This window comes from Mytilus galloprovincialis, chromosome 3 (genome assembly GCF_965363235.1).
Source record: "Mytilus galloprovincialis chromosome 3, xbMytGall1.hap1.1, whole genome shotgun sequence".
Taxonomy (NCBI): Eukaryota; Metazoa; Mollusca; class Bivalvia; order Mytilida; family Mytilidae; genus Mytilus; species Mytilus galloprovincialis.
The window spans coordinates 32,032,229-32,050,520 of NC_134840.1; the positions used below are offsets into that span (position 1 = coordinate 32,032,229).

The 18,292-nt window shown below is 32.0% G+C and overlaps 1 protein-coding gene across 1 annotated transcript; it reads right to left on the bottom strand.

The window, feature by feature from the left end:
- Positions 1 to 456: 456 nt before the first annotated feature.
- Positions 457 to 17,773, bottom strand: LOC143067721 (cilia- and flagella-associated protein 300-like). Its single transcript, XM_076241193.1, has 7 exons — positions 17,600 to 17,773; positions 10,179 to 10,260; positions 9,519 to 9,591; positions 7,166 to 7,332; positions 6,324 to 6,496; positions 4,941 to 5,007; positions 457 to 599 (listed from the first exon to the last, which is right to left on the bottom strand). The coding sequence occupies exons 1-7, from the start codon at positions 17,695 to 17,697 to the stop codon at positions 471 to 473; spliced, it is 789 nt and encodes a 262-aa protein (XP_076097308.1). The 5' UTR covers positions 17,698 to 17,773; the 3' UTR covers positions 457 to 470.
- Between the last annotated feature and the right edge of the window lie 519 nt (positions 17,774 to 18,292).

Sequence of the window (18,292 nt, forward strand, 5' to 3'; positions counted from 1 at the left end):
AGTTGGACATGTACACCTTACAGTCCTTCCATACACCAATATATAATACTAGACCTATTGCTTATAGTATCCAAGATATGGACTTGACCACCAAAACTTAACCTTGTTCACTGATCCATGAAATGAGGTCGAGGTCAAGTGAAAACTGTCTGACTGGCATGAGGACCTTGCAAGGTAGGCACATACTAAATATAGTAATCCTATTACTCAAAATAAGAAAGAAATTAACATTAAAAAAATTCTGAGTTTTTTTTTCCGACACAGATATTTCATGTAACAAACTTATAGCTGTTAATTTCTGTGTCATTTGGTCTCTTGTGGAGAGTTGTCTCATTAGCAATCATACTATATCTTCTTTTTTAAATTGTAAACATTTCATTTGCTGCAGAACAACCCATGATGAATCAAAACATGTAAAATGCAAGCAGGGTTACTGTTGTCAGATACATAAAAAAGTAGAACAATAACATTTATTCAAAAACTCCATTTCCATAACTATGATAAAATACTGAAATATGTCTCTTAAATGGATCAACTACTAAATAAGCAAAACTTTGTTCATGATCTGTATCTGTAGGGTAGATCTGAGTATCTTCATGCTGAAAATATATAAACAAAAATTAACTTTTCTTCATAGGACTTCACAGCAAAATGGGGTTTTTTTTAATGAAAAATGTGAAATATACAAACATAGATATATATGTGTTACAGGCAATTTGTAAAATCAGGGATTTTGTAAAATCACTATAAGTTTCAGTGGTTTTGTAAAATCCCTGAAATTGTTATGGATTTTACATAATCACTGAAAATGGAGCTAGGGATTTTGTAAAATCCCTGATTACAATTAAGTATAACTTGCTATTAGAAATGTGTTTTTCTTAATATAAATTTCAGCTTTCAGCTATAAAACTTCTAAACCACATTGTGAACTCACTTAACACTTTAATCCATAAAATATATAATAATGTAGAGAAAACAAGTAAATGGGTAAACATTGTACAAGACTGGTTAAATCAATTAAGTTTTGGCCCTCTCACTTTCGATACTATTAATTTAAAATATCACATAGATACTATCCAACAAAGAATCTTTGACCAGGCATATCAAATTATGAATTATGAATACCGTTTTTAATGATTTTATCAAATCTCTACATTGAAGAACTTATAACTACATTAAAAAGTTGAGAAAGTTTAGAATCTTATTCAAAGTTATATCCCTTTGTGATAGAATACATGTATCTAATATATGACCAAAGTAAGTAAAATCTTTTTTTGTGTTTGCTTGGTTAGAACCTATTCATAAACATGCAAGTACAAAACAAAGTATTTTTACCTATACATTTTCAGTTGTCTTTTTTTTATTATTATTTTGTGAATATAAATGTTATTTTGTAGGCAAAAAATTAATATACATCACTTATTTGCTTTTTATATATCAATTTTCATGCAGCAATAAGATGATCTTGCTCTGATATCATATCATGTGCGTGTAATATTTGCCACTGGATCACATACCCTAACCCACTCAATTTCTTATACCTAACATATGTGTTTTTCTTCTCTTATGACAGCAATCAACCTATTGTTCCGTTTTTATATTTGATTTAAAAAAATTGATATAGCTGGTTTTATTTTTCACAGTAATTACAGAAAAACTATAATAAACAGTAACTTTCTTTCAAACAAGGAAGTGATAAGAGCTTGTTTTGTCTTCTTTCTGTTGCTCATTGACAAAATGTTCCAAAATTTCATCATATTTTCCCCCGGGTTACATATGTTGCACTTTAATTTTACCTCATTTATTTGAAGTAGCTTTTTGTGTGTATGTTTGCTCCTGATTTAAAGACATCTGTGTCTGACCCATTGTTCTATAGTATGTCAGTTGTAAATTGCATGACAACTGCTCACTTAATATAAAATAAAGGCTAGATTAACCCCAAACTTATTGAGTGTTACTGTTGTAGGCTTTTTTTCACAGTAATTCTTAATAAAAAACGAATGCATTTATTTTCCAAATTCCCTGAATTTAATCAGTGAATCTGTGAAAAAGATCTTAATTATTTCAGGGATTTTGTAAAATCACTAGTCAAAATCACAAATTCCCTGTAACATATACAATGTAGCTAGTATAATGGCAAACCAGATGCTTCACAGGGCACAGCTTTATACGACTGCAGAGGTTGAACCCTGAACGGTTGGGGCAAGTATGGACACAACATTCAAACTGGATTCAGCTCTAAATTTGGATTGTGATTAAATAGTTGACACAGCATAGGTTTCTGACACAGAATGATTGTGGTCTAAGGAACTTAAAATATATTTTTTTGCCTTTGGGCAATTCACTATGATGTTGAATTTAACCCCCCCCCCCCCCCCCCCCATTTTTTTTCACACACCCCTTTCCCTTTTTCCAAAACTGATCTCAATTAAAATTTTTAATGGGGTTTGCAACAATAACTACTCATTTAAATACATCAAAAAATATTAAAATGTAAAATAAAGTGATTGTTATCACTGAATGGTAAAGATTGTTTTAATTTATCAGTTGGTAGTAAAAGTGAATATACATTGTATATTGTATAAAACAATGATTTTAGTTGATTCAACTACTATTCTGGACAAAGAAAGATAACTCCAATTGAAAATTTCTTGCTATTGCACAATATTGTGCAATTAGATATTTCTTGCTATTGCACAATACTGTGCAATTGAAAATATTTGCTATTGCACAATTGAAGATTTCTTGCTATTGCGCAATACTGTGCAATTGAAAATTTCTTGCTATTGCACAATACTGTGCAATTGAAGATTTCTTGCTATTGCTAAATACTGTGCAATTGAAAATTTCTTGCTATTGCACAATACTAAATATAATAATTTTGGATCCTGATTTGAACTAACTTGAAAACTGGGCCCATAATCAAAAATCTAAGTACATGTTTAGATTCAGCATATCAAAAAAGCCCAAGAATTCAATTTTTGTTAAAATCAAACTTAGTTTAATTTTGGACCCTTTGGACTTTAATGTAGACCAATTTGAAAACAGGACCAAAACTTAAGAATCTACATACACAGTTAGATTTGGCATATCAAAGAACCCCAATTATTCAATTTTTGATGAAATCAAACAAAGTTAAATTTTGGACCCCGATTTGGACCAACTTGAAAACTGGGCCAATAATCAAAAATCTAAGTACATTTTTAGATTCAGCATATAAAAGAACCCCAAGGATTCATTTTTTGTTAAAATCAAACTAAGTTTAATTTTGGACCCTTTGGACCTTAATGTAGACCAATTTGAAAACGGGACCAAAAACTAAGAATCTACATACACAGTTAGATTCAGGATATCAAAGAACCCCAATTATTCAATTTTTGATGAAATAAAACAAAGTTCAATTTGGACCCTTTGGGCCCCTTATTCCTAAACTGTTGGGACCAAAACTCCCAAAATCAAACCCAACCTTCCTTTTATGGTCATAAACCTTGTGTTTAAATTTCATAGATTTCTATTTACTTATACTAAAGTTATGGTGCGAAAGCCAAGAATAATGCTTATTTGGGCCTCTTTTTGGCCCCTAATTCCTTAACTGTTGGGACCTCAACTCCCAAAATCAATCCCAACCTTCCTTTTGTAGTCATAAACCTTGTGTTTAAATTTCATTGATTTCTATTTACTTATACTAAAGTTATTGTGTGAAAACCAAGAATAATGCTTATTTGGGGCCTTTTTTGGCCCCTAATTCCTAAACTGTTGGAACCAAAACTCCCAAAATCAATCCCAACCTTCCTTTTGTGGTCATAAACCTTGTGTCAAAATTTCACAGATTTCTATTTACTTAAACTAAAGTTATAGTGCGAAAACCAAGAAAATGCTTATTTGGGCCCTTTTTGGCCCCTAATTCCTAAAATATTTAGACCAAAACTCCCAAAATCATTCCCAGCCTTCCTTTTGTAGTCATAAACCTTGTGTTAAAATTTCATAGATTTCTATTCACTTTTACTAAAGTTAGAGTGCGAAAACTAAAAGTATTCTGACGACACCAACGTGATACCAATATACGACCAAAAAATTTTCAATTTTTGCGGTCGTATAAAAATATAAAACATAAATTTCAGGATAGTTTTTAAAGATGCCTTGTTGTTTCTCAGAGTAATGGTCTAGATAAATCTAAGAATAAGAAAGAAAAAAAAATTGAGGGTTATCTATCAATGATGAACCAAATTGTACATTGATGTTTGGATTTTTTGTTATACTCAAAATATGTATACATGTTGTACTTCCAACAAGTTTTTGACACTCCAAAAAAATTATTGTTAATATTAGCAAACTGTCAAAAATTAAAAATATCAATAGTGTCTAAAGGGGACTATTGATATTTTTCAGTGTCAATAGTCACCAATGTTGTTTTAACAGTTCAATTAAGGTTATGATAAATCAAGGGTTCACATGCAATTCAATTCAATATTTTATTTAAGTCTCATCTCTCAATAATATATAATACAACATTACATTAAATGTAAAAATATATAGATATAAAAAGAGAGCCATTCTGTACAGAATTACAAGAGACGTTTAACTTTAAAAATTATATAAAGAATTCATCTATTATTTAAAACATATTGACAAGATAATGCATATACAGTTGTAAATTGATGTTGTAAATTGATGATTTGATTTGTATGTAAGCTGCATTTGTATTCCTGTGTACTTAACTTCATGAAAAATATACCTACATGTACTAAAACGTTTCATGAAAATAAATACATCCCAAAAAAATGTACACAATGTACAGTACTCAAGTGAAAAGTAGATTCTAAAATTGTCATTGTAGACATATAAGCCAATGCCATACATATTGGATACAATTCTCAACAAATTTATATATTAAAATTGTGAATATTTATTATATATGTACATGGTATAAGAAGTCTTACCTTTGCTGATATTTTGAACACATGTGATATTATGTTTAACTCCTTAGTTTCTGAATTTTTCTGCACACTGAAAATGAATTAAAACAAGCATTCAAATTGAGGTTACATATATCTAATATATAATGTTTTAAAAGTACACTGCAAAAAAACTTATGACTAATATAGTTCTGATTTTATTGTTCCAGTGTTAACTAAGGGACTGTATCTTTTACAAAAAAATACAATTATTCAAATCATGTAAACTAACTAAAGATTCCTTGTTTGTAAATAAAATTGAGAATGGAAATGGGGAATGTGCTTAAGAGACAACAATCCGACCATAGAAAAAAACAACAGCAGAATGTCACCAACAGGTCTTCAATGTAGCGAGAAATTCCCGCACTCGGAGGCGTCCTTCAGCTGGCCCCTAAACAAATTTATACTAGTTCAGTGATAATGAACGCCATACTAATTTCCAAATTGTACACAAGAAACTAAAATTAAAATAATACAAGACTAACAAAGGCCAGAGGCTCCTGACTTGGGACAGGCGCAAAAATGCGGCGGGGTTAAACAGGTTTGTGAGATCTCAACCCTCCCCCTATACCAATGTAGAAAAGTAAACGCATAAAAATACGCACATTAAAATTCAGTCCAAGAGAAGTCCGAGTCTGATGTCAGAAGATGTAACCAAAGAAAATAAACAAAATGACAATAATACATAAATAACAACAGACTACTAGCAGTTAACTGACATGCCAGCTCCAGACTTCAATTAAACTGACTGAAAGATTATGATTTCATCATATGAACATCAGGCACAATCCTTCCCGTTAGGGGTTTAGTATCATACCATCATAACATATATGAGAAGAACATAACCCGTGTCATGCCAACAACTGGTTTTTGAATAAATGTGTTTAGTTCCGATGCAAAGACCCTATAAGTGAATCAATATTAACGCCAAAATATGCAATCTTTAATGACCTGACAACAGTATCGTAACTATATCCCTGCTTAATAAGTCTATTCAAAGGTTTTGTTAGTTTTTGAGGTGAATACTGACACCTTTGTGCTTTATAAAGAATATTTCCATAAAAAATTGGATGTGAAATACCTGAACGTATAAGAAGTCTGCATGTTGAGCTATATTTACGAATGATGTCCTTATATCGATATATTTACTTCTATGTATTTACTTTAAACTTAACCTAAATTGTTGTAGTTTATGAAAGTAAACTACAATTGTAAATAAGATTTTGAAAATCAGATTTGTTATCCCAGAATCATTTGACTTGAAACTGTCAGATTTAAGGCAATTTGCAACCCATTACAGGATAATACCCAAAACATCTTTTTTACTAAGTTACCTAAAGTTTTTTTCTTTGACAGATAAAACAATACCTTATCAAATCTTTATATATGTTTTTTGTGATGTCTAAGTAAGGTTCAACATTATCTTCAAATTGACAAAGTTTCCCTCCAAGACAAATGTGTTTAAATATACAAAATAGAAGTTCTTCTCTCTCTGTGTCACTGTATAAACAGTAGTGATCTGAGTCATCTATCAGTAACATCTGAAAATAAATTATAAAAATAGTACAAAGCTGTGGAAAACATGAACATGTATTATGTGAAACTTCAGCAATTAAAAATGTTTTAAAATCTAATATTGCTGTAAACTGAGAATTTTTGCTTCATTCTTTGAAATGAAAGAAGAATGTGTCCCCAGTACACGGATGCCCCATCCGCACTAGCATTTTCTATCGTGAAAATCTCTAATATGGCATTAAAATTAGAAAGATCATATCATGTGTACTAAGTTTCAAGTTGATTGGACATCAACTTCATCAAAAACTATCTTGATTAAAAACTGTAACCGGAAACGGGACAGACAGACGCAGAGACCAGAAAACATAATGCACATAAATGGGGCATAATAAGCAATAAAGTGATGTAAATATACAATAGCTAAATCCCATGATTTAGAAATTTTCTGCTCCGTCTAATATTTTCTATCTTTATAAAGCAGTTTTTAAAGATAATAGTCAAAACTTGCATTTTACCCCTATGTTTTATTATAGCCATGTCAACCATTTAGGTTGGCAACTTGGGCATCAAACATATTTGTTTTTTACTTGATACCCCATTGATAATTGAGGCTAAGTTTGGTTAAATTTGGCCCAGTAGTTTCATAGTTTTTTGTCCTAAAAGTTTTAAAATATTTAATAGTTATAAAACAATACCTTTCTGAGTTCATCTGACACAACCATGTCTTCATAAAACTCATCAAAACATTTCTGTATAGCTCCAGACTCCCTCACAACACCATCATTATGAATACGATCAAAGAATGACATTGATAAAACTGTACAAGGTACAATTTCTGCTTTTACACTTGTTGCCTTTACTCCTAAAGTTAAAAATAAATATTGATATGATTTATTTATATACACGTCTCCGGGTGTGGGAATTGCCTGCTGCATTGAACCCTGTTTGTGACCTTCTGCTCCTGTCTGTTTTATGGTCAGGTTGTTGTCTCTCTGACACACACCCCATTTCCATTCTCAATTTTATGTATGTAAAGAATGCAAGTTTATATCATTGCCAACCTCATATTTTTACATTATTTACATTAAACGTAATTAAAGACAACAACACCCATCAATTACCGCATGGTGATTAATTTATTGTGGTCGACATGTTTCGCCAACAAGCGTGGCGTCTTCAGGACAATATTATACATGAAATCAAACAGTGAAGTACAAATTTTGCGGTTGTGCGGTTTGCCTTAACAATAGAGGTTGTTATGACGACGTTATAGATATAAATAGAAAGTGAAAGTGAAAGTAAAATAAGAATCTAGTATAGTTCAAAGAGAAAGTTAGTCAATAAAGTTATTAACGATGTGGTTATCTCCTATTCTTGCACGTCTGTGTAGTGGTCCTCATAGAAGTTTCTAGTGGTAATAATGTAGAAATGATGGAAGTAGCTCATAAAATGTCAGTTCATTTCCAAATTGGACAACACCCCATTGGCCATCCCGTACCAATTCAACTGGCTTCGCTCCGAGGGAGGTACTGCTTCCATTGAGTTAGTAAAAGGTGAAGTGTGTGATCGCCGCAATTTTGGGAATTGTAAATCTTGGTAGATGTGTTCATAAAAATTAACTTTGCTAATAAAATGTCCGTGGATGAAGCTTTTCTTTATAAATATGGTTTGTGGTTTATGTGGTTCATCTTGGTTCTGGTTCCTTCCTTTTTTCCCTAAGTAAAATGCCTGGTATTCCGAATTTCTTTGACTTTGTGTACTTATGTATGGTATGTAAATCTTCAGTGATGGACTTCTTCTTCTTTGTATGTTTCTGTGGTTGCTTCTGTTTCCAAATCTCTCCTTATTTTTTCTCCGTATCTGGTAATTTTTGGCAACAGATCGAGAACTCTTTAAATGGTCCGGTATTTCGTTCATGTGAACCCATGCATCCAAGAGGATCCACCTTTGCCAAACTAGCGTTGTACCTAACAACCACACAGCATGAACGAAATACCGGACCATTACGTTTATTTGCTTTTTAGTGAAAGACAACTGTGAATACCGCGTGGTATCCACCTGCTATTACCCAACCGCACGAAAACCACTTCAGGTGTTGGTTCACCATTTTTCAAGTTGAAGATTATTTACATTAATAAAAGCATTGCAATAATTTTGAATTTACAGTAATTTATAATTATGTTGAAAATCTATAAGACCAAGGTCTAACTGCAAGTATGAAACTGTAGCAAGGTCCGGCAAGCACTGTGAGATTTGTAATACAAACCAATTTAAATTTAAGAAATAATTGATGCAAGCTATACTTTAGTGTAGTTTTAACATGGGTAGGTATTATATTCTTGATTATTTTTGCCCCAGCGATAGTGAGGGCTAAAATAACACGAATATAATGCCTACCAATATCAAAACTACAATAAAGTATAGCTTGCATCAATTATTTCAATTCAGAATAGGACAATTAAGGTAATTTATATGTCCAATAAGTATAAGTGTAAAAGCATTTGTGTAGGCTCTTCCATAAACCCCCCTTTTTTGTTTGTAAAGAAGCAAACGGCTGGCACTGTGATTTTTTAGAGGGAGGAGTTTGAACAGCCAGCATGAACGTTTGTAGTATCTAGGTCAAATATGTCAATTTTGGAATGCAACACATTGCAGTCATAATAAATGAATTAGTAACATCATGTGCACCATTTAAAAAGTGTTTTAAAGTTAAGGAAATATATTAAGTGCATGATAATTTGATAAAATTCATTATTCTGAAGAAGTCAATATACGCATGTGCCATGTGCAAACAATTTTATTGGATTTAGAGCATGGGTTTGTTCACAAAGCAAAAGAAGCACTTCATATTAGAATTACTTATAAAATTAGTATACACATATCTTGCTTTCAAATACTGTTTGCAAGAAGACAATACTATTTCTTTAGATACAAGTATCAATTGATACTCCTCCTGCTCTATTAAAGTCAAGGAAGAACTTCAGAATCAATCATGTCCTAGTAATTTCAATATTCATATATTTCATTATTTTCAAATATAATTCTTACCAAGAGTTGACCATCCACCACCTGAAGATACCACTTTTAGTGTGTGAAGGACATTTGGATCTGTTAAAAAGTCCTATTAAAAAGAAACAGGGTTATGATTTTTTATCACATTTTTCCCAGTAGGCAAAAGAACCATTGTATGCATATCGGTTATTTCATTAACAAATATTGTCAATCAGACAAATTCACCAGTAAAGAAGTCCATAGTTCTTCTGATTAATGTCCCATAATCCCCACCCTAAATATGTCAAAAAGTTTTCTATTCTGTTGAAATTGCATCCTTTGTAATAAAAATGAAAACAAAAATCCAACCTAAACACAAAAGTGAGAACTTCAACTAACATTTTATTTTGTCACATATATATTAAACTTGTTTTTTTTTATACATTAAAGCCAAAACAGTGAAATCATTTGTAAACATTATCATAATGAGTGGTAAAAAACAGAAAAAAAATAATTTCTCACAAAAATATTGTGAAAATTACACAATTACAAAAGTACAAGAACTGTATAATATACAAATGTATACATGTATATATATTAAAAAAAAAATTATAATGAATACCGAAATAAAATTAAAATGTATTAAATGTTAGGGTTTGTATAGAAAGATCGTACTATACAAATCCTTGTATAATGTTACAAATTGAACACACATACCATTACAAAACTGTCTTTTTCATATGCTTGGAATGACTGGTCAAAGCTGTACATTTGTGCACATATTCTTCCTTTCATAGACCTGTAAAACAAAGCATCTTCATAGTACTCTCATTGTGTATTTAAGATTAGTAGTATAAAACATGAAGTCTTAATTTGATAGAACTTGAGTGTTGTCATAACATAATTTCTGCCCAAAACCATTAATTTCTATCTATGTAGCAACTTCTCTTAATGGTTTGATACACTGAACACATTTTTATATACATGTTCATGTAACATGGTAAAATAAAATTTAAGTAAAGTTCCATTATCAGAGTATACCGGTAATATGTATAATTTCAGATTCTATTCTGTTTCTGACCAATTAGATATAAGGAAATGTAGTATGAGTCAACTCTCCATCCAAGTCACAATTTATAAAAGTAAACCATTATAAGTCAAAGTACGGTCTTTAACACAGAACACCGAACCATTGTCTGTTTTAATCTGTTGTTCAGAATTTTGATGAATAAGTTTAAATTTTTTCCAAAAATAAGGATAATGATAATTATTTGAGACCTCTGAGGTATTACCGGAAATTTGAACCACTTTGAAGCTAACTTGAGCCGATAAATGACTGTTTGTAGCCTGACGGTAAAGGGCATTACCGGTACTACCCTCACTAATGGGATCTAAGCATGTGTTGATTAATGTGTGCAGAATGCATATTATTCGCTTTAGTGAATATTATTCCTCTGTCATCTGTTTCATTAGCCAGTCTGCAGATATCAACACACAAATACAGATTTCCTTTATAGCTCGTCTGCCTCCCATCCCTGGTCAGTATTCATTTTCAATGGCAGACAAGTAAAATTGACCCCCCAAAAAAATAGAATCTTTTTAAACAACTTCAATGCAAGAAATGTATCAAATTTTAAATATCATTTATGATCATGTGTGTACACTTAAGCAAAGAGTGCTGAGCTTGACAGTCAAAAAATACTTTGATTTCTTTGAAATAACATAATCAGTGATATTGTTGGCTTTTTTCAAAACTACCTCTACCCTTTTTTATTGGGAAAATATGCATAATTTTCATCAAATTGGGAAATTTAAAATAAACCATGAATTTGACTAAAACTTCAATTTACAGACCCATTTTCAAGAGTAAAACCCTGCTATAAAATAAGACCCCATTTTGTCAGTGATGATACATAGATAGACCCTCAAATGTGCACATATAGTCATTTTAGGCAAGAACAAGAATGTGTCCACAGTACATGGATGCCCCACTCACACTATCATTTTCTATGTTTAAAGGACTGTGAAATTGGAATAAATTCTCTAATTTGGCATTAAAATTAGAATGATCTTATCAAAGGGAACATGTATACTAAGTTTCAAGTTGATTGGACTTCTACTTTATCAAAAACTACCTTGACCAAAAACTTTAACCTGAAATTTGCACTATCATTTTCTATGTTCAGTGAACCTTAAAATTGGGGTCAAAACTCTAATTTGGCATTTAAATTAGAAAGATCATATCATAGGGCACATGTATACTAAGTTTCAAGTTGATTGGACTTAAACTTCATCAAAAACTACCTTGACCAAAAACTTTAACCTGAAGCCAAAAACTTTAACCTGAAATTTGCACTATCATTTTCTATGTTCAGTGAACCGTAAAATTGGGGTCAAAACTCTAATTTGGCATTTAAATTAGAAAGATCATATCATAGGGCACATGTATACTAAGTTTCAAGTTGATTGGACTTCAACTTCATCAAAAACTACCTTGACCAAAAACTTTAACCTGAAGCCAAAAACTTTAACCTGAAATTTGCACTATCATTTTCTATGTTCAGTGAACCGTAAAATTGGGGTCAAAACTCTAATTTGGCATTTAAATTAGAAAGATCATATCATAGGGCACATGTATACTAAGTTTCAAGTTGATTGGACTTCAACTTCATCAAAAACTACCTTGACCAAAAACTTTAACCTGAAGCCAAAAACTTTAACCTGAAATTTGCACTATCATTTTCTATCAGTGAACCGTAAAATTGGGGTAAAATCTCTAATTTGGCATTAAAATTAGAAAGATCATATCATAGGGAACATGTGTACCAAGTTTGAAGTCGATTGGACTTCAACTTCATCAAAAACTACCTCGACCAAAAACTTTAACCTGAAGCGGGACAGACGTACGAACGGACGAACGAACGGACGAACGAACGGACGAACGAACGGACGAACGGACGCACAGACCAGAAAACATAATGCCCCTCTACTATCGTAGGTGGGGCATAAAAATTGTTTAAATGGGTGTTTTTCAGTTTGTATTCATGCACAATTACTACTGAGACTGCACTGTTTGGGAAGAAAGTTGTCTTTTTGGGAATAATTTTAAGCCATTTTTTTTTCAAATTGGGATTCTTCTTCAGGGCAAAAGCCTTTATTCTCCACTAATTTAAGGCAAACAATATCACTGATAATCTACATACTCCAAGGTTTCACCACACTCTTAGGCCACACCAATTTAATTTCTTGTTCTACGGATTTTTGGACTCCAAAATTTGGGGCGAGCCGGGGGTTTGAAAATTTTAATAAAAAAATATTTAATTTGCAAATTTTTGAGGCGAAGCTTGAAAAGTAAAGGCGAGCGATTATAATTTTTTTTTGTAAACATAAAATAGTAGGTTTTGACAATATTAAAGCTTGATTTATCACTTGTACTTTGACATTTCTTTAATTTCTGAAGTATTTTTTCCCTGTTCACCAAGAAATAATTAAATCTGGTCTATGTATGTGTGACTGAAAATGAGACAATTCTCCATCCAAGTCATAATCAGTTTGGGGACAACCCCTTTATGTTATAAATATCCCTTTTACATGTTTTATGAGGGATCAATATAAGTTATAATAGATTTGTTTGTACAAAAGGGCTCATATTTTCTCAAAGAACTATATATCTATCTGGTATTAAATGGTCAAAACATGTCCAAGAATTTTGTAATATTCCTGGACTTTAACCATGTTAACACATTTACTTTAACAGTTTAATATTATTCAAAATAAGTGGACATCTCTTTTAGAAAAAGTTGTTTAAAATATGATGTAACTCAATTCTCTTTTTGAGTAAAAAATTCTAAGTTTTCAAAGGTTTTGTATAGAAGAACTATACAAATTCTTGGTATTTCTATTTTCTTTTCTACATCAGTAAAATGACCCCTTGTCTGAGGGAGGGTTGTTCTCAACCTGATAATATAAACAAACACAGGTCAAAGTACGGCCTTTTACACAGGGCTTTGATACAGACCAAACAGCAGGCTATAAAGGATCCCAAAATTATTAGCGTACACAATTCGAACAGGAAAACCAACGATCTAATTTATATATCATGTATATCCAAACGGGAAAATACCAATGAACAACATCAACAAACGATAACTGCTGAACGACAGGCCCCTCAATCAATCAGGACAGGTGAATAAACATGCAGCGGCTATGGATAGTTACTTTTGTTTCGCCAGCATACAATATAACTGCAGTTGAAGGCAAATCCTTCAGAAGTTCTTTGTACTTTATTCTAACAACGAACATTTTTTGATAGGGAATATAAGTAAGGGGGAAAGTAACCAATATTTTGTTCTTTACAGGTTTTCGCTGTTATAAATTTATATCGGAGCACTCCCGCTTTGGATAAATAGGTTTTATGCTGAAACAAATATTCTCACAGATATTTACAAAGTGTGGTGGGGTGCTTTTATGTTTAAAATTGTTATATACAGGTTAGACTGTGATTTTAAAATCAAATGTTGATATCTTTTCATAATATTTACAAAAAAAACGGTGCGGGAAATGGACATGATTACATTTCCGGATGCAGGGAGCGGGAATATAAAAAAAATAAAAAAATTCTGTTTTGAAAAAAATAGGTGCGGGCGGGTCCGTTGAACAAGGAATCAAATTGGTGTGGACTTAAAGAAACAAATTCTCTTTTTATCGAAATTGTTTAATTCAGAATGGAAACATTGGATGTCCATAAATTTTGTCAGTAAAAATGGAAACCTAAACGGAAAATTTTTTTTTCAAGAGAGCAAGGACTTATAATACATTATACGTCCTTGAAGAGAGCAATAAAATAAATTCAGTCTGGTCTCTGATATTAGGGGCGGGGTGTCAGTGAATGGCAAACAAAAATGTCAAAGCAGAACATATTCTTTCCAAGATCGAAAAACATTATCATTAACTTCAGAGTTCTGATGAGTGTAAGTTCCTGATTCCCACACTAGTAAAAGATCCAATCCTGAAATCCCATAAACATTAAGCCCAGTACCTAGAAGATCTCATCACAAATCCTGGCCAAAATGAATATGCCAAATCAGAAATTGGTGTGAAAATAATGTATCCTTTCCTGAATCACGAAAAGACGCAATATTATAATAGCCTCTCAAGTGGATCTAATTGGGGTCTAAGTGTGACACGGATTGGACGATTTTTTTGAAAGGTGACACGTGAAAGCAAAAAACATAATCTTGAAGGCAGGAAACAAAGTCTGGCGAAACACAGGAACTTACATGTGCTATTATGGCTACAAGAAGCATGATACAGGATTCTCACTAAACAGCAAGCGGGATTCAAGATCAGGCCCCCAATGAGACCTCCTCTCAAGAGGTCATAATTACAGTACAGACTGTGACGGGCGTATTGCATTTCCGCTAATTTTTCAAAGTCCCAATGCTACGTTTCCGCAAATTTAAAGTATACGTTTCCGCAATTTGTAAATATTACTTTTCCGGAAATTTACCTGGTAAATTATAAATATTTGAAAATATATTGACTTGAAAAATGTTGCTATGTCCTTATACAGAGACAGGCGAAAACAGTTTCCAAAATGACCTAAATGTAGATTAGAAATTCACGAGACATTTTAAGACAAATAGATTTGAACACTAACAAAACTGAAACTTATTTTCACTTTTAATTAGTCAATGATTTTGATTCGGGAATCGTTATACTTTTATGTTTCACCAACTTGGTATGTCTATGTAATGAAATGACTGATATTTTCATAGATGGTACATTTAAATCCTGTCCGAAATTCTTCTACCAACTCAGTTTATTCGATACATGGATGTAAAATGGTAACTACATTCGTCTTGTATTTGCGTTACTTCCACTTAAATCCGAGGAATGTTACACGAAACTGTTGGATCGGCTTATTGACGTGTGCACTACTCAAGAATAACTCTCCAGCCCGAGGTAGTTCATAATGACTTTGAATGTGTAATGCATACTGCTGTTACGAAAACACGAGTCTTTTCATGCCCACTTGAACGAGCAGTTTTACGCTAGCCATCCAAACATTTTTGTTTTTATCGATGTGTTATTGAAACTGCAAACAACATCTTGCATAAAGATGAGAACTCTAACTGTAAAAGCACCCGTTTGGAAATGTGAAAAGGAGAAGATGGACTTCCTTCTTGAACAAAATACAAAACTTGTAATCGGTGAATGTACTACTGTGGACTTTGTACGGCGTGTTGGCTACAAATATTCTGCCAGAACTGACTTATGAACTCATATCAAGATATTTCTGATTAGTGCTGACTTTTGAACATACGTTTTTATAGATTTAAATGATGAATTTTACTTGCATCAGAGGCGGATTTAGGGGGGTAGGGGGACCGCCCCCCCCCCCTTTTTGGGAAAAAAATTTGGTTGCTTATATAGGGAATCACTGAAGCGTGACTGGAGTGGGCCCCCTCTTAGGCAGTCAGTGGTCCCCCACTTATGAAAATTTCTAGATCCACCACTGTGCATGTTATGATGACCTTTGACTTACTTAATATTTATTTTATATTATGGCTTTGCTTTCGATCAACAGGTATTCCTCAATTATTTGCGGAAAAGCAATAATTTATTTTTTCCGTAATAGTTACTTTTTTTCAGGAAAAGTAAGATATTTATTTGCGGAAAAGTAAACTTTTTTTTCCGGAAACTTCATCTTTTTTTTCAGGAAAAGTAATGCCAATTTGCGCAAACGTAAAAGGATACCTTATCTTGCCTGGTCAACATCTAATGGTGGCCATTTATTGGGGTATTCAATCTTGAGATGTTTGCCATTTATTGGGGTCATAAAACATAGGTTGATGTTTTATCTAATTATGTTACCTGTTGTAATCAATTAGGGTTGAAGATTTCAACTTGTATGTTTCTTTAAAGTTTACCTGTACAGGTAACTTAGGGTTTCTTTCAAAATTGACATTTCACCTTTTTTTGAAAATGTAGAATAAGACATTGTTTTAGTCTTTGTTAATTAATATTATTTTTGATTTTTCTGTCTTTTGAATTTATTCAAATTTATTTTTTTTATTTTTTTATTTGTTTTTATTCATTTTTGTATGATTTTGTTTCTTATTCTTTTAATGTCTTCTTTAAGTAAGAATCTTGAGAAGCAAAATGACAAAAATGTCAAAGATAAAGTTTTTGACTAGCATTTGAAAGACAACAGACTATTTTTTTTTAAAAGTAAAAAAAAAAAAAAATTAATGTACATGACATGCATGATGTTCATTGTATTCAATTTTTTATTTGCATTATTTAATGAATTATCATTAATAATAACTAATAATCAAGCAAATGATATTTTTAAGAAACCATGACGGAAGTAATTTTTAGCAAGCCTGTTTCTTAACAAAATAAAATGATCAGACCATATTAATTCTCTTATAATAAATTTTTATAACATCTATTATTATTCAGGAAAACTACAAATATCATTATACGGTTTTAATAGGAAAAAAATATTTTTGTCCATCTTTTTTTTTTAAATCTGAAATCAGGAGTTAACATAATGGACATGTTGAAGAGACTTATTTTCCAAAAAAATATTTAAAGAAAAAAACTGTCTTGCTTTGCCTTTTTGAAACAAATGTGAACTAATTAAATATGACATCTTCAGTTTGGCTAATATCTGTCAGTTTTAAAAATCCAAAATTTGACAAAATACACTTATATCATAGATGGTTACACTTTTATGGTCTTAATTAAATCATTTTTTTTTTTCTGTGTACATTTATATTGTTGGAAGTGCCGGACTGGTATGATACATATTCTTGGTATACATTTGCAAATATTTCCCTAAACCCAGGTCTTTTAGATAAATTTTGGAAATTCAAGATGCTAAAACCCCTAGATCAGGTAATGCAGAATAGAGCTTCAATGTAGCTCGCAAACACAGTCAAAAGGTGTCCTTCTCTCCTGTTGAATAAAAGTCAGAATTTGGTGTCTTCAACGTACACATAGAGATTCAGACAGATTGATCTTTCTGGAAAAAAAATATTTAAGCGTCTATGGCAACAATGTTATATTTTAAAGATTCCTATTTAAACACTGCCAAAAAAGTAGCAGTAGCTTTACTGACTATTAGTTACCATTTAAGAAAGGATTCTTGACTTTCTTTACTCTCTATTGAAGAAAATTTCTTTGAATTGAGATGTTGAAAAGAGAATTTTCTTGTTTTGACTTCCATCTTGGATACTGATTGCTGCAATATTGTATTTTACCAAAATAAGTATATCGTAAACAGTGAACCAGCTTCCGAGTTAACTGTCACGTGGCTTGTCAAAATATATTTGTTAGTTACTGTACAGTATTTTTCTTTGGAACAAGACATTTCGCACATGGAGCCGGTTCGGCCTTGTAATAAAAGTCGTTTTGGTCATACTTTTATGTCGAGTGGGTGGTGGCGCATATTCAGTGGACACATTTTCGCCGTTTTGCTTTTTTTTCTTTTAAGATTTGTGTGCCTTTACCCAGGACTTGCCTTACGGCGAAAACATGCCCCCCCCCCCCATCCGGTACACGAACAACTTGACTTTGCTCTTCAGTTTACATTCATTTTTTTTCATGAAGTAAAATTTCTGAAACCTACATAAAATAGGGACGAAAGATACCAGAGGGACAGTCAAACTCATAAATCGAAAATAAACTGACAACGCTATGGCTAAAAATGAAAAGACTAACAGACAAACAATAGTACACATGGCACAACATAGAAAACTAAAGAATAAACAACACGATCCCCACCAAAAACTAGGGGTGATCTCAGGTGCCCCGGAAAGGTA

Bases quoted from the DNA above. Each gene is read 5' to 3' on its own strand.
- LOC143067721 (XM_076241193.1), bottom strand. From the start codon at position 17,697: ATGGAAGTCAAAACAAGAAAATTCTCTTTTCAACATCTCAATTCAAAG. The intron at 5,008-6,323 runs GTATTGTTTTAT...ATTCATTTTCAG, and splicing joins ATATATAAAGATTTGATAAG to TGTGCAGAAAAATTCAGAAA. The intron at 600-4,940 runs GTAAGACTTCTT...ATATATTTTCAG, and splicing joins TGTTCAAAATATCAGCAAAG to CATGAAGATACTCAGATCTA.